The 16819-nt window shown below is 43.8% G+C and overlaps 2 protein-coding genes across 4 annotated transcripts; one reads left to right on the plus strand and one right to left on the minus strand.

Moving 5' to 3' along the window:
• Positions 1 to 724: 724 nt before the first annotated feature.
• Positions 725 to 4925, minus strand: LOC120448778 (cell division protein FtsN). Of its 2 annotated transcripts, none has more exons than XM_039630966.1 (3): positions 4676 to 4925; positions 3164 to 3647; positions 725 to 2486 (listed from the first exon to the last, which is right to left on the minus strand). In XM_039630966.1, the coding sequence occupies exons 1-3, from the start codon at positions 4773 to 4775 to the stop codon at positions 725 to 727; spliced, it is 2346 nt and encodes a 781-aa protein (XP_039486900.1). In that variant the 5' UTR covers positions 4776 to 4925. The 2 variants fall into 2 exon arrangements, with proteins under 2 accessions (XP_039486900.1, XP_039486901.1); XM_039630967.1 differs by lacking the exon at positions 725 to 2486 and adding an exon at positions 2885 to 3095.
• A 2720-nt stretch (positions 4926 to 7645) lies between these two features.
• LOC120449355 (fibrillin-1) lies at positions 7646 to 14607 on the plus strand. Of its 2 annotated transcripts, none has more exons than XM_039631767.2 (9): positions 7646 to 7678; positions 8050 to 8181; positions 9195 to 10031; positions 10094 to 10216; positions 10280 to 12790; positions 12857 to 13959; positions 14014 to 14116; positions 14203 to 14333; positions 14390 to 14607. In XM_039631767.2, the coding sequence occupies exons 2-9, from the start codon at positions 8127 to 8129 to the stop codon at positions 14501 to 14503; spliced, it is 4977 nt and encodes a 1658-aa protein (XP_039487701.1). In that variant the 5' UTR covers positions 7646 to 7678; positions 8050 to 8126; the 3' UTR covers positions 14504 to 14607. The 2 variants fall into 2 exon arrangements, with proteins under 2 accessions (XP_039487701.1, XP_043862015.1); XM_044006080.1 differs by lacking the exon at positions 7646 to 7678 and having other exon boundaries at positions 8054 to 8181; positions 10280 to 11236; positions 11810 to 12790; positions 14390 to 14606.
• Positions 14608 to 16819: the final 2212 nt, after the last annotated feature.

A 16819-nucleotide genomic window follows, 5' to 3' on the forward strand; every position in this document is an offset into this window, starting at 1 on the left:
GATGTGGATGTGGAAGCCATGTGGAATCACTGCTACGCGGAACGTGGAGTCGTAAAACGTAAAATCGAACTTCATCCCGCCGCACCGAGGCAGCCAACTTCAAGTGGCAGAATAATTGAGTGAACGGCAAGATAAACATTTCAATTTCGTTATTAAGTCATCAATTAAAGGAACCCAAATCGGACTGCAGGGTGATTCGGTTTTGATTTGAACTCCCGATAGCCAAATTGCCTGCCATAAAAGTTTCGCAATTAAAGCGTTCCAAAAGCATATAACTTCTTAATATCTGGTTTTGCTTTATTGCAACTCCTGGGATTGCATAACATTAAACAATCTATTCGTAAATAAACTTTATATTTTTAACGTATATATGGAAGTGGAATTTATTGATAACCTATTGAGGCATGTGGTTATTTTATATAACTTGAAACCATATACTTTCATGGAACTGGAAAATGTCTACTTAAATGTGTATACATTTTAATATTCGTTGAAAACTATCTAACAATGAAAGTAAAATATTTTTCTTACATGAATGATATAAATACTATTGTCTATATAGTGGATTATAGCAAGCTTCGCAGCTATGTACGGCAGTAATATTATTGTAGTAGTTCACTTTCATAAATATGTAAGAATTTCAAAAGAATTACAAGCTTTTTACAATTATCTTTGTCCATTAAAACCTATCCTATCAATCATAACTAAAAATAGGCCTAATGAGCTAGTTAGTAATAAACTCATTGTAGCAAATATCGCAGCGTTCGAGGGTTTGATGGATGGCCTTTGTGGATTTCAGGGACTCCACCAATTCAGGTGGCTTTATTTTGTTGCCAACAGTGCCTCCGTAGTTTTTTCTCATCACCCAGGGAGAAGTGCGTCGAGAACTTAGTAAGGAGGCTGTATAGGTGTGCCTGCCAGGACTGCAGGATCTTAGGGAGTGCAAAGTGGCCGTTGATCCTCTCAAGATTTCCAATCTGGCCAGCGCAGCTTCCAAATCGGAGTCCTCATAGCCCTCCATGATAACTTGATCCGGTGACTGGGTAAAGGACTTTATACTAGGTGTATTCAGACTGCTCATGGGTTGGATTATCACATCTAAATTGCTGCTGTCTGAGGATTTGGCGCTGGAAGCCCTAGAAATCGGTGGTGATGGCATCTTTGAGTTCGAAGCAATTGCTTTTGGAGTTTCTGTCTTTTTAGGTGTTGGAGGTGCGGAGGATTGATTTTGGTTTGTTGACGTTTGGGTTGCTTCACTCGGACTGTGTTCTATCTGAGGTAGGTGCTCCATAGGAATATTGTGTGATTGTTTGAGATTCTGAGGTAGTTTCTGCGCTTCAGCGGATTGCATAGGTAGAGGTGGTTTAAAAGCACTATTTTCTGCTTTATGAGAATCAAGTTCATGGTATGAATGCTCTCTTGAGCGTACCATTTTCTTGTCCAAAGCTTGTACTTTTCGCGGACTTTTATCATTTTTAAATGAATCAAATTCTGTGTAGGAGGGCTCTCTAGATTTTACAGTTTCCTTATCTGAAGGTTTTTGTACTTTTAGAGGATTGTGATAGGTTTCCAAAGACTCTATTTCCACATAAGATGGTTCCCTGGAAGATACATTCTTTGATGGCACCATAGACTTATTCAAGGTTTTTGATCCTTTGGAGGGAATCTTTTGTGTCTTAATGGAATCGAACTCATTCAATGAATGTTCTCTGGACCGCACTATATCCTTCGGTAATGCTTTGGTTGTCCTTATTGGACTGCGAGGTTCAAAATCTAAATACGACGACTCTCTCGAAGAGATAATCTTGGAATGCTGCTTCTTGGAAGACTTCTCCCTCTTTACATCCCTCTTCGGGGTTATGGGTTTCACTGCCCGTCGACTTGCAGTGCCCAGGAATTTCTCTCTACCAGATCGCAAGGGTTGTTGAATAACTCCCGTGCTCATCCTGCGTCCTGCGTATCCCGGTTCCTCCACCAATGGAGCCGGTCTTCCTCTGCCCCAACCGGAAATCCTTTCAGCAGGAGCTCTCTGAATACCAGATCCAATGCGAGTGGCCAATGAAAGACTGATGCGTTCGCGTTGGGGATTGAAATCGAAGTTCCTGGCAGTGGCGGCATTCGAGAGCCTGGAACTGGATCGCGATATACTGCCCGCCTGTTCGGATCCCACGAACTTGGCGAACTCCCGCTGCCCTCTGCGAGTGGGAGCTGGAGTTATGTGACCGCTGGACAAATCCGATTGGGAGGCACTCTGCGAGTTTCCACCGCTGAAATGACCATCGTAGTGATTCGGCTTATCCCTGAGACTGGTGTGATCCTGGTAAACGGAGAACTTGTTTTGGCCGTGGGCAAAGCTCTCGTAGGGCTTAAACTTCTTGCTTTTGGCCAACTGATCCGCGAACTTCTCCCACTCGGTGGTACTGGGTCTATGCTTCTCTTCATCCCTTTTTTTCCTTTCGACGAATTTACGGCGCACCTTACGACTTCTGGAGGGATTACCATTCAGTGTGTGAAAATTTAAGTGTGAAAAGATGGTGTTTTAGTGTTATGCGTATTTTTAATTTTTGGTGGGGTGTTTCATTTGTTTAGTATGTATGTGAAATTGTGTGAGAGTGGTATTTGCAAAAGTTTAACGATCTCAATTTAATGTAATTTTTTATGTGTTTTACTTAAAAACGTATTTATGGTGTTTTTAGTAGTTTTTTAAAGGTCATTTGTTCACAGTTGTGCAATTACGCACATATTCGACCAACCGAATAAAGTATATTTATAACCGTGTAAAATATATTCAAAATATTACCACAATACTACGCACATGACTTTGCTGTTGATGTTCGGGTTAGTTTGATTTGCTGAGGTCGCAAGTAAACAAAGGCAGAGTATATGATATGTACATAGAAGTAGAGTAAGTTTATTTACAATTTACATACAAGTCAAGAAAAGAGAGAGGAGAAAGTATGTTGATTAGGCCATAATAAATATAAATATCGGGATACTACGACGGCAACTACGAATCATAAGCGAACGTTGCAGGTACAAACTACGCGAAAACTTCAGGGTGCAGTGGCGCTACAGGTTACGGATTTGCGATGGGGCTACGGGGGTTACGGGTTAGCGATTACGGATTTGCGATGCATCAGGTGCTCTCTAGAGGCTTACTTACTCCACGGGCGCGGAGGATTCGGTTGCGGGTGCGTCTGTTGCTGGAGCCGCTGAAGGCTCGGCAGCCGGCGGAGCAGGTGCATCTGCAGCGGGCGCATCCTCAGCAGATGCCTGCGATACTTCCGCACTTAGCAGAGCCATCTCCTCCAGCGAGGGTTTCGGAGTCGGTGGACTCTCCTCCTCGTTGGCCAGAGCCCGTTCGATCTCCGGCTCTGGAGTGGAGGTCTTCAGGCTATCCGTATCTTCCTGCAGCTTGGGCGTCGGTGCTCGGGAACTGCTCATCGCTGCCTCTACCGGATCTGTTTTCGACTCGGATTCCTGGGGCTCTTCCAGATGCAGACCCTCCATCACCTTGTGCTTGGCCTCGTCCAGAGCCTGAGTGCCCTCCTTGAAGGTGTTGCCCAGCTCAGTGGTAATTCCCGCCACCGCCGTGCCAACGGTCTCCTTGGCCGTGTCCAAAGTGGTGGTCAGCGTTTCAGAGGCGTCTGCAAGGAAAGCACGGGAATGAAAGCACTTTCATTTGCCGCTCACGAAGGGCAGTGCCAATATATAGTATATAAATGTGCAGTTAGAAAATAATCAACGTTCAAAACTTTCACGAATAATTAAAGGGAATAACACCACGTTTAACTTCTTTAAACAATAAATTTTAAAAATTTGTTCAAACCACAGGTGTAAAGAATAATTATATTTATTTTGTTAAAAAACGGTGTATTGGAATGAAGTCAATTTACAGAGTTTTGTTCGCGTTTAATAGTAGTACTTTCCCTCAGTGCACATGTACGTATAATATGTTTTTGCTCTAATTCGTTGACGTCTGGTCACGCAACCAAGTCGTTTTTCTTCATATGCGTTAAATAAATGTATAAAAATATGGTCGAGTGATGGCAATGGAGCCAGCTTTCACTTGCGACCCTCTGAAAGGCGGGAGAAAAAGGCGAAAAATCAGGCCAAAAAAGGCTACGCGGCACGCATTGCGCTGGCCAATTGTCCTTTATTACGTGGCTTGTTATTATAATAATGCGAAGTGCGACCACATTTATTACGTACATTGCGCCTGGATGTATCGAATTTCTTGTTGGCATTAAGTGGGAATTTACTAGCTTGTTGGTGGCCGGTAATTAGCTGAATTTAATATTGATTTGGGCACGGGGTCAAGGACTTTATATTTGATCGAGGTAAGAGCAGAAAGAGCACTTTGCGATGGTTACTCAAAGCCATCAATCATATGTGAACTACTGAAAGGTAATTAGGTGATTTAATGTCAATGGCCATCACAAGTAAACCAATGCAATTCTAGAATCTTTAATATCGCATTTTTGATTTTCGAACTAGGACTGGCCTTCGCAGAAAATTAAGTATCCGCTCCAAATATCAAGTATACGCCGACTGGCAGTTTGCAACGTGCCTGCGACTGCACACTCTTAAATGTCATCTGCTGGCCACAACCCAAACTTATGGCCAGCACGGATTGGTAACACACACACTAGAGCACACACACACACACACACACCTTCCACGACGGCCTCGCCCTTCTGCTTGACATGGCTGGCGGCTTTCAGCATTTCGCTGCCCGCCGTTGCAACCATGGGAGTGCTGCTGGCACAGCCCATGACTTCTTCTCAATTCGAGCCAGACAATCGCCGAACCATGCCGATCGGAGCGGGTATCGATGTGGATTGGTTTAGCAACAGCCGAGGATTTATTTATATCGAATATGAATATGATTATGAATTTGGGGTATAAGCAATACGCCCGCCTTTGGTCACGAACTCAACGCAACTGAGCACTGACCCAAAACATTCGCTGCTAAAGTGAAGGGTCAGTTCGGCACTCGACCACTCGCCGCCAATCCCCATTCACATCCCTACCATTGCCATTTACTGGGCACGCAACGCAACAGGACCGGACCGTTCTCAACTGGACTGGTCAAGCAGACCCGTGGAGCACTTTGGAGCAGTTGGAGCTCCACGGTTTGCATGTGCGTTTGCACTTCAAGTGAAGTGAAATTGCTGAGGTCATGCGCGTTGGGCGCACACTTACCATAGTCATAGTTAAGGTAGTTATAGGCCAAATGCTAAAAGGGTTCTAGGTCTGCAACAAAATAAGGTGTGGTGCCCACGAGCCAGGACTTAGACCAGGGAGTACCTGTTACTGAGCTGAATTACACAAAATGTATTCCGAAATTATGCAAAATAAATTATTTAATCAGTGTAATCAGTTTGTTTGAGCGTGTCGTATATGTTTTTAGTCTACCATACAAGATGGTTAATACCATATATAATAGAGAGGATTATAGGATTCTGAACAGACAGAAAAGAAGAAAATCTTAAACTTTTGATTAAAAAAACTGCATTGTCATTAATTTTTCTATATATAAACAATTTATAGGTATATACATACATATATGATATTTGTTGGAAAAATGTTTGTAATCTAATATATACCGATCTTGAGCATCACTCAAGGACTGGTATACCCTGGAAACCTATGAGTACCCGGCACAAAAGTGAAAACACAATGGGGAAAGTGAAGAACAAGGCTTCAGATACGAAATTCTGAGCATGTGTGTGTGTGAGGGGGTAGCGTGTCGAGATACGCTTCGTTCGTCCGATAGGTGGCGTGCATTCGCTTGCCCACATTCCCATTCCTGACGTGGACTTTGTGTGTTTGTCTGTTGGTCAATAAAAGCAGCACTCGGTTATTATTTTTAGAACGCTGCACGATGTCCAATTGTTGCTCTAATTTCCATATTGGTTTTTGCCCGTGCCCATGAATGAAGCGAAATGGTCGCCTGGGTTGACAGTTCCAATCAGATAAAAACTATGCAATCGATTCGGCATATTCCTGTCGAATGCAAATCGCAAATCGCCTGATTGCGCTAGATTTCACTGGGACCCACACCACATTGCACAGAGATGATCGCCCATGGGCCCTTCGCAGAGATTGATTTTTGATTTATTTTGGACTGAACACTTTTTGGCCAGTTTGGTTTTTTTTTTTTTTTTTGCGGCAATCGATTGGCTTTTGGGGCGCTGAATGCCTATTTCTGCCGTTCGGTGATTTATGTCAGTCAAGCAGTGACAGCGCTTTTCATGAGCCAATAAAGTTGTCCATGTCGCTTTGTCATATTCATATATCATGGCCGTACACCCGGCGACTTATGTCACATTCACATGGCCCAAGAAACTGGAGTATCGAGCAGAGCCTGCGCATAAACGAGGCCTAAGTGCGCGATCGAGAGACGAGAGACGTCGTTCGCGATGGTGACGGTGACAAAACACAATTTGGCCAGGCCAAACAAACAGTTAGACGAACAGACAGATCGACGGACAGAGAGACCTATAACATACAAGTAGACAAACAAACCAACCAGCTCGAAAAGTCGCATATAAATCAGCACACGCAGCTGGTTCATTAGACTCTCCACTTCGGGCTCTTGGCATTTGGCCATTTGGCTTGACATTAATTACATAAGCTAAGCGGTGCTTAATTATGTGCTCAACAATGGAGCAAAAGTGCTCGGTACCCAGTCAACCAATCTTGTGATGTAATGGCCTCCCCCATGCGAAAGTTTCGCCTCTTAACACTCTTCCGATATCTCGCGTTCAGATGGGCAATTTGTTTACAGATGATGGGCCTCTTTTAAAGTTCAGGTAATAAGGTGCAATCGCTGAAATAATACTTAGATCATTTCAGTTGGAATTTTACACTTAGTATTAGAAAGTTCTTTGTATCAGTGTGCCATTTTGGTTAACATGAATAACTAAAGAACTTATATCTATGTTGTATACAAAACTTATTGTCATGCGTTATTTTTGAAAGGTGTCCTAATCTTTAAGACTTTGCCCATCCTAACATGACTGCCGTCCCATAAAAGTGTTGAAAAGAATATTAAATGTAAGTCCACGAGTAAAATTTGAGTCAAGCCAACCGGAAAAATAAAATTTATTGATATGTTGAAGGATGGAATAAATGGTTGTTGAGTGTGGGAAGCGAAATGCTTTATGAGTTTTCGCATTTGAAACAGGTACGTGTGGGTGTAAAACTATTATGTCTGAAAAATACTAAGTTTATACTGAACTAAATTTAAATTCCTAGGCGCACCACATTTCATTGTATTCAATTATGTTCGATTTAAAGCCATTTGCAATAATCTACAAAATGACTGAGCAGCCAGCTAATATAAATTATGTTAGAGACTACCGCATTTGACAGCTGCTGAAGGATCAATGCGATCAAGTTCAATGGATGACGGAAGCCCATTAATTTTCACAGCCCAATGCTAATGATAATACCATCGGTAAAAATAGCCTCCCTCTTTACGCCCCCCTCTGGTGACATTTGTGCGCTCTCGCACTAATTTGCTTTATGATATCAATGAAATATCAGCATATATACACCCATAAACGTATATATATCTTTGGAGACATCGAAAAACTGTTTTCTCGTTCCCTTCGAGAAAAGTCAGAATTTCTTTGGCTCCTCAGTCTTGCCTGGGCTCTCGACGGAATCGGTGCGTTTTCCAAAATAAAAATACTACACGTTGTTTTTCCTAAAACTTCGGAAGTATATATATACAGATCGTTTTTATGTGTTTTAGATCAACTAAAGTAGTGAAATGCTCTGTGAACTGTAATTGCAAAAAGTGCATTCGTTAGTTGTAAATCTGACCCTTTTTTCTTCACGAATGACCTGTGCATATATGTAAAAAGTGTTGAACATGTGCTATTTATAAAGCCGCCTTAATCCAAATGGATTTGTTCCTCTGTATGCCACCATATATATAGATCTTGTCCCATAAATATGTTGGAGAACAAATAAAAAAAGAAACGAATGTCGTGAAATCTTATTAATGTATTCTATTTTATAAAATCTGAACCCAAGAACTCGACAGAAGTGAGAGTGGAAAGGTGTGCGTGGAAGCTGTTCTATAAGGATCGCAATCGGAATAGGGCCTCAGAATGTGGGCGGCGAAATATGTTTTATGCGCGCTAGCATGCGTTGCATTTGCTTCAGGTGAGTGTGGGTGGAATTCGGAAATATTTCACTGATCTTGTGGAAATGGAAAATTTATTGGATAGCTTACATGGAATTTGGGAAAAGATTATTATAGTTTGGATTGCGCTTCTTTGGCTTATCGCGATCGGTTGGGTATTACAAAATATATTCGAAATTATATCACTTAAATATTGTTGGCATCACCGAATCGAATATATAATCTTTCTTTTAATATTTAAATACATCTTTCTTTTTGTAGTAATGAAAAAGAATCCTTTTCAATTTTTAAGATTTAAATTAACAAAAATAAAAATAATTTTTCTTAATTAGTTTAAAAATGCCACCACTTTTTTTGATTATTTTTTGACATTAAAGTGTCCACAAAATGGCCATAAGACCGTTTGGTTTATAGCTAATGGAGCATATATTCATAGTTTTATGACACGCTTTCCGGAAAATGTGTAACATAAAATAGTCATGGCTAACACAGGTCTCTTATTTATCTGAACGAAATATTACTCACCAAATCACCGGCCGGCTTTGTGAAAAATGAAAATATACAACTGGTCGTAAATAAAAAACAAATCAAATCCCAAAATGACAAATTAAATTCTGGCCATGAAAAATCTTTTGGCAACGATTCAAAAGATTGATTCACCTAGTTTTTATGGGTTTCCCCTTAAAAGCTAAGATTCTAAGATTGTGTTAGTCATTATTTTTTGGTACATATTAAGGTGAAAGTGAACAGCTGTTTGTGGCATGGTGCTTCCAATAAAATATTTTATTGCCGTCGGATTCTGGTGAGAAATCTTATAGTGCACTTAAAATTGCTGGATGCATAACACGGAAAATCGTTTATGTTTATAGTAGGGGCATGTTCATTTTAACAACTTCATTGTTATAAAATCGCACAAAAATTTAGAAGTTATATCTCCAATACCTGGAAATACTGTTTTATAGACCCTTAATATCAACAGAATTCTTGTATGCTAATTTTCTGATCAAAATTTATGTTTTCTATTTCCATTAAGCTTCACCAAGCTCTGAGCGAAAAAGGAAAAATGTCATGGATATTCCAGAGGAGCCCAAAGTGCCTGCCTTTGTGGCTGCTAACCTGGACATGAGCTGTTCGGCAGCCAAAATCCTTCCACCGGAGATTAACCACGGCAGGGTGTCCCTTTTCGATCGCCGCCGGAGGGGCAAGAAGGTCTTCCTAGTGGCTTTCTACGTGTGCGATGAAAACTACGAATTTGAATCCGAAAACTCCGAAATGTTTTGCTCGAACCAAAAGTGGGTGGGTGAAATACCCACCTGCATTCCCATGTTGGATTATGTAGAGCCCGATGAAGAAACCGAAGCGGATGACGAAGATGACTTCGAACAGTTCGACACTGAGCCCTACGATGAATTCGAGGAAAGTGATAAGGAGCCAGAGGTTAGTGAATCGGAACCACCACCGCCACCGCCACCACCGGTAGTGGATGATGCCGAATCCAGGCCTGAACCAGAAATAGTTATCGATATTGATGATAATCAGGCGAATGAAGTCGTTGAATCACACCTTCCTCAGAAAAAGGGTGAAAACGAAACTTTAACGGAAACTGCAACTGAGGTCAAGGTCCTTGAAAACGAAGCTCCACTGGAACCGGAAGTCCTTACTGAAGTACAGAGCTCCAGCAATGCATCTGTTGAGACCACCAAAGATCCTTATGAGCCAACATTCTTGGATAACAATTGTGGGGAAGACAATGGCGGCTGTGCGCACATTTGCAAGCGATTGCTTTATCCAGATGAAAACCAGCCCATCAATAAATGCGATTGTCGATCAGGTTATACCCTGAATCCCGACGATTATGCTAGCTGTCTTGGTGGGTGTTTTATGTTAAAGTAAATTAATAGAATAAACTAAGCAATGTTATTATTTTTAAAGATATCGATGAGTGCCTGGAATCGAATGGTGGCTGTTCGGAAATTTGCGAAAATCTTCCAGGAGAATATAAATGTAGCTGTCAAGGTGGTTATTACATAGATGAGTCAGGAAAGAACTGTGTTGGTATGTTTATATAATTAACATGTTAAAAAAAATATACATTAAATGGTACACATTTCATTGCAGACATTGATGAATGTGCCAATGCCGAGCTGTCATCCGATTGCCAGGACGGTTGCGAGAATCTGCCAGGTTCCTATCGCTGTGTGGAGCCGCTGGTGGAGAAGCCCGAGGTCACTGAAGTTGCAGAGAATCCCATCGAGGAGAGCAACGAAATCCCAGAGGAAGTTTCCGAAGTACAACCCGCTGGAAAGTCATGCAATTCTGGCTTTCAACTGTCCGCGGACGGTACTGATTGCCAGGACATTAACGAGTGCGATGTAGAAGGTCCTGAGGATCTTGATAATAACGCAGTTTGTCAGCAACAGTGCGAGAATACAATCGGATCATTCCGTTGCTCCTGCGCTGAGGGATATCACCTGCTCGAGGATCAGCGCAGCTGTGCCTTGGACACCTGTGCGGACCTGGACAATCCCCAGTTGAATCGCACGCGTTGTGCCCACGAATGTCAGGATTTGCCCGAGGGAAGCTACCAATGCGTGTGTCCCAAGGGTTATGAACTATCTGAGAATCAGCACTCCTGTTTGGTGCAGGAATCTCCTTGCTCCACAGAAAAGGGCTATGAGATGTGCTTCCCGGGATCGTGTCTGGCCAGTGAGGACAATACCAGCTTCAGTTGCATTTGCCCAACGGGCTACCGCAGTGAGGTGTTCAGTTGCCAGGACATTGATGAGTGCGCAGAGGATACGCACCTTTGCAGTCACACTTGCCAGAATACACCCGGTGGCTATCAGTGTGAGTGTCCCGAAGGACTCAACCTGGTCGAGGAGTACACCTGTTTGGCCGAGAATCTCTGCGAGGTGAACAACAATGGCTGCGAACAGATTTGCCTCACTGCCCGCGGAGGTAGCTGCTCCTGTCGCGAGGGATTCCGCCTGAGTGCCGATGGCAAGAGCTGCGAGGACGTGGACGAGTGTCTGGTGAATAATGGTGGCTGCCAGCAGGTGTGCCGAAATCTTCCAGGTTCGTATGGCTGCATATGTGCTGCCGGCTATGAGCTCCTTAAGCTGGATGGCATACGCGGCTATTGCTTCGACATTGACGAGTGCTCGCAGGGAACTCATGGGTGCAGCGATCAAATGCTTTGCGAGAACCTCAATGGTTCGTACACCTGCCTCTGCCCACCGGGATATGCACTGGGCTTGGATAACCACATAGTCACATCACTAAATACCTCATTCAATACTGCTTCAACCTCACCCGATGTCCCATCTCCGCCTACATGCTTGGACATTGATGAGTGCTCGCTGGCCAATGGGAATTGCTCCCACTTTTGCCAGAATGAGCCAGGTGGCTTCCAGTGCGCCTGTCCTTTGGGATACGCTCTATCAGAGGATATGCGCACCTGTCAGGACATTGATGAGTGCATTGACAGCAATGGCCAATGCTCGCAGCTCTGCTTGAATCAACCTGGGGGATTTGCCTGCGCTTGTGAAACGGGTTTCGAGCTAACGCCAGATGGATTTGGTTGCTCCGATATTGATGAGTGCTCGCAGGACTATGGAAACTGTAGTGACATCTGCGTCAATCTTTTAGGTACCCATGCCTGTGCATGCGAAAGAGGCTATGAACTGGCCGAGGACAAGCAAAGTTGCCAGGATGTGGATGAGTGTGCCGGCCTTCTCTCCGGCGGTTGCAGCCACGAGTGCATCAATAAGGCAGGTACCTTCGAGTGCGGATGTCCTTTGGGTTATATCCTCAACGACGACGGTCGCAGTTGTCATCCCGCTCTGGTGGGCTGTCCACCGGGCACTCAGCGATCCGCCGAGGGATGTGCTCCAATTGAATGTAATCCGGGTTTCATCCTGGGATCGGACGACAAGTGTGCGGACATCGATGAGTGCCAGAAGAAGAACGGCGGCTGCTCGCATCGCTGCTCCAATAGCGAGGGTTCATTCAAGTGCAGCTGTCCACCTGGCTATCAGCTAGATAGTGATCAGAAGACTTGCCAGGACATCGATGAGTGTGCTAAGGACAAGACTAGCTGTATCACCGGAAAGTGTATTAACGAAATTGGGGGCTTCCGTTGCGAGTTCCCAAAGTTCCCTGCTTTGCCGGAGATTCCCACAGTTTCATCACTACCTGAATCGCCCAAGCCCGAATCTAAAAGGCCCAAGTATACCGATTTCACCGAGCTGTCCAATGAAATACCCGAGAAGCCGAAAAAGCCTGTGTTCGATTTCCCAGAGCCCAAGTTTCCAGCATTGCCCAAGTGGGAAGGTCTTCCAAAGCTGCCGCCCCTTGGTAACATACCTACATCAAAAGCACCCGTTCCCAAACTTCCAGAAGTGCCCAAGAGTACGTGGGTCAATCAGTTGCAGCCCAGGGATCTGTGCCCTCGATTCCAGGCTCCCCGTAATGGCAAGTCGCACTGCAACAGGTATCGCCATAAGCAGAAGCTCTTCTACAACAGTCGCTGCCGAATTGCCTGCAATCCGGGCTATGTTCTACAGGGTCCAGAGACCAAGAGTTGCGGAGCCAATGGAATTTGGGAGGGGCCCGAGACCAAGTGTGTTGGTGAGACACTCAGTTAAGTAATAAATTCTATAGCTGGTGTTATACCTTTTCCGTATCTTTTCACAGCCATCAAACAAACTCGCGTGCAGAGTCATGGAATCTGCCCCGCTCTAAAGCCCGCTCGAAATGGAGCTATATTCCCAGCCAGCTGCACTCAGGGTCCATCCCGATTTGGCGACATTTGTCAACTTCAGTGCAATGCCGGCTACGTGCCCACCGGATCCATGTTGACTTCCTGCATGGTGTTGCAGGGCTGGTCGTTCGGTACCGATCTTAACTGTCAGCCATTCGGCATCAATCAGCTTGCAAGTCAATTATCCGTGCAGTGGAATTCTCCGAAATCAGTAACATCACATCAAATCCAGAATGTGCCACGGATTAGACCCTATATCAAGTGCCCGGAAAATGTTGTAATCCTACTGCATGCCGGTGAGCAGAAGGCTCATGTGACTCTGCAAAGACCGGAAACAAATCTTAAGAATGGCCGATTGGTCGCACATCCCACTTGGGCAGGTCAACTTCAGGGTCATCTGCCAGCTGGAGTCCATAAGGCCCACTTTAGAGTTACCGATCCGGAGACCAAACTCACAATTGGATGCCACACAGTAATTACTGTTAAGGCCGCAACACCGAAAGTGTCGAATCCATTCATCTTTTCGGGAACATTGGAATATTCAAGATCATCACTTCCTAGACCGGCTCCATTTGCGACCTTGTCCACTAGTGGTTCATACTCATTTCCTGCATTCAGATCCCTGGCATCAACTCCGAAACCAGTTTCCTTTACCAATTTTCAAATTTCCCAAGTTTCAGAGACATTACCCTACTCGAAACTACAATCCCTTTCTCGGGAATCACCCAAGCCTGCAAGCTTCGGTTCGTTTTCCACACAGAGTTCACTTCGCCAGTCGGAATTTCCTAGTTTAAGTTCCCCAGATAGTGGGTCATCTTCCTACTCCAGGCTGGAGCCCTTTTCCGCCAAGCCAGCCCAGCTCATAAGTGCTGCTCCTGTCTCTAGCGAAAGTACACGAGTGGATTTGGGTTCGGATACCACCAACTATTGTCCTCCATCCACCGAAGTGTATCTAAAGGAGCACCAGAACCTGCGGTCAGTGGTGTGGGATGAGCCACGATTCGAGGGAAAACTTCTTAAGATATATAAGTCACATGTAAGAATAACAAATGGCTTTTGGGCAACCATTACTTAAATTACCTACTTGCAGTTTCCGGGTTCTTTGTTTAAAGTCGGCGATCACGCAATCAAATACGAAGCCACCACCACTGATGGAAAAACCTTAAGCTGCATATTTTTCATTTACGTCAGGTGTAAGTAGAAAAACGTAATCATTTTTGACATATTTAAGATTATTAGAAAATTGACTGATTTTAATAATTATTTCATATTTAAACAGCTGCCAAGCCCACTCCTGCACCCATCGAACACAAGATCAGTTTTGATTCCGAGTCCGAGATTCCCTCGGATGGTCCCGGAACCTATGTTGTTTGTCCGGATAAGGAGCCCGTCCGGGTGACCAGCGAATCCGTAAGTCTGACTTACAATGAATCCTAGGTTTTTTAATTTAATTATAAAATTTTTAGGTAAGTCTGCCTGTCGGTTGCACTCTGAAGAATGTACGTCCACAGTCGAGTTCCCCGAAACAACTGAAGCGCGGCAAGCTCACTTCTCTGTGGCATCAATATACAAATTTCTGATGTCCGAGATTATTATGTAATTGTGGTGTGTAATATTTGATGCACAGTTTATAACAATATTTTTGTACGACTTTTGTATGCCTAAAGAAAAGAAAAATATTTTTAAAATATTCTGACATTTTTCTTATGAAACAATCATTGATATATGTACTTTGAATGGGTATCTGTGAATCATTTTGCGAAAATGACAATAGTTTAAAAGAAAATGTTACCCTTTTTAAATGTATTCTTATTATAGTTTTGGCCTATTTAAGTCAGCTTTATCTACATATTATTTACAAGGGGTATGAGATCTTCGATCCGCACTCCCAAGCTTTCATATTCCCAATATTGTGAGGTGTTCACTTTCAATTCAGGCAAGAATAATGGCAATTGCGAGACAGGTAAACATCGAAGTGGCTGTCAGAGGGACGGCTCGTTAGACGGCTTCCCTGGCAATTTGTATGGGTCTTTGTCTTTGGCGACAGCTTCCTCAAACACGCTGTTGAACTTGGCGAGTTGGCGGAGATTGTTACTGGGATTGGAATGGAATTGAGATGGAGCTGGCAGCTCGGGGAGGAGTTGGACTCGTTGGGGTCTATTGCACAAGACGGGACTTGGCGAGTGCTCTTGGGGGACCACCTTGGGCATAAATTGTAATTATGCCTGCCACCGCGGCGAACAATAAATCTCAAAGTATTTATCGTACAACATGACAGAAGTGGGTCGGTCGAACCTGAGCACCGAACTCTAAGTCGAAAAATTTGATATTTTCCCAGTTTTTTCTATGCTACCACCTCTTTTTGCATACGAACAGCGAAAACATTTACAATATTTAACCACAACAATAACATATTTAATGCAGTTATGACTAAATGCAAAAGTTATTTTGATGTTGAATGCCTTTGTGGAGGCTGTCGCTTAAAATTGTGCGCATAACTTGGAACATGAAAAGTTACTTAGAGTCGGAGTTTGCGGGGCCTTTAATTAAAAGCGACAGGTTTCGAGACATTTTACTTTGAGATCGAGTCGAGTGGAGTCGAGTAGTGTTGTGTTGTGTTGTGTTGTGTTGTGTTGTGTTGTGTTGTTTGCTTTGATGCCGCTGCATTGCCGTTGTTGCATTGGATGTTGCAGTTATTGTAATTACATATGGCGATGTCCAGAGCCAAGGAGCCGCACCCAAGTCGAAGACCGCTGACCCACATTTCGGGGTTCCACTTGGACTTTGAAGATGCAAATGGAACCGCATGGCATCGCATCGCATCGCATCGCATAGCATCGCATCGCGATCGCAGACGGCGCCAAATTTATGTAATCAAAGCCAACCCAAATGGATGCCATCGAAATGAAATTGCCAGCTTGGACTTGGACTGCGACTCGGATTCGAGTTCGAATTTGATGATGTCAGCGGCGGCAGAAGGAGCAGAAAACCAAGTCGGAGGCGGCAGCAATCCAAAACCTAGGCAAAAAGGTTATCAATATCCCAAGATCTTTTGTAAAAGTTGGCAAATTTCACTCGTAATGCAATCGCACGCAATGTGTCCACCTCTCAAATCTACAAATACCAAAAAAAAAATGGAAAAAAAAATTTTGTGTTGGCCAAAGGGAAAGCCACAACAAAAAGCTGAAGCTAAGATGATTTCGAATCTTTAATTATACCAACGAGTATGTGTGGAGCATAAATCATATTGACACTTGGTCTTAATTAAAGACAACCTACAAAAGCCCAGTTCTAGTTGGGCATTTCTTCTCTTTTTTTTTTTTATTTATTTATAGATTTCATTTTGTAGAAAAATCATAAATCAATGCGGGCGCAAGCAAACTAATAAAATTCAATTTGTAATCAGAAACCTCTGCAACGCCCTGCGAAACTGGCCGCCGCCAGACGGGTCTTCACTTCAATCAGCAACAGTTAGAAGCCATAGCCGCACAACCAAAGAACGTCTCGCTTTTGACTTCCAAGAATGCAGCTGTTCTACGGCCAATGCTCCATCCCCATCCCCATCCCCATCATTGCCATCTTCCCGAAAAATCCATAAAAATGAACATACATACCAGGCGAGCTGTACTACGAGCTGTCAGAAAGAGCCAATGCCGCTGCTCCTCAGACGCTGCTACTCAACAACACCGAATCCGAATCGGAAAAAACAACTATAAACACGATGAGAACAACGCGAACCGAGCTGAGTGTTGGCTCTTTGGAGTGACGTTTTGGGCCTGGCTTTGGCAGCCAGAAGAACAAAGTCGGCGCCGAAGTGCCCATGGGCCTAGAGACGGTCGAAATCGGAGCGTGAGAGTTATGGCACTCGTCTCGTGATTTTCTCGTTAGGATCGCCA

Source organism: Drosophila santomea, chromosome 3L (genome assembly GCF_016746245.2).
Source record: "Drosophila santomea strain STO CAGO 1482 chromosome 3L, Prin_Dsan_1.1, whole genome shotgun sequence".
In the NCBI taxonomy this organism is placed as follows: domain Eukaryota; kingdom Metazoa; phylum Arthropoda; class Insecta; order Diptera; family Drosophilidae; genus Drosophila; species Drosophila santomea.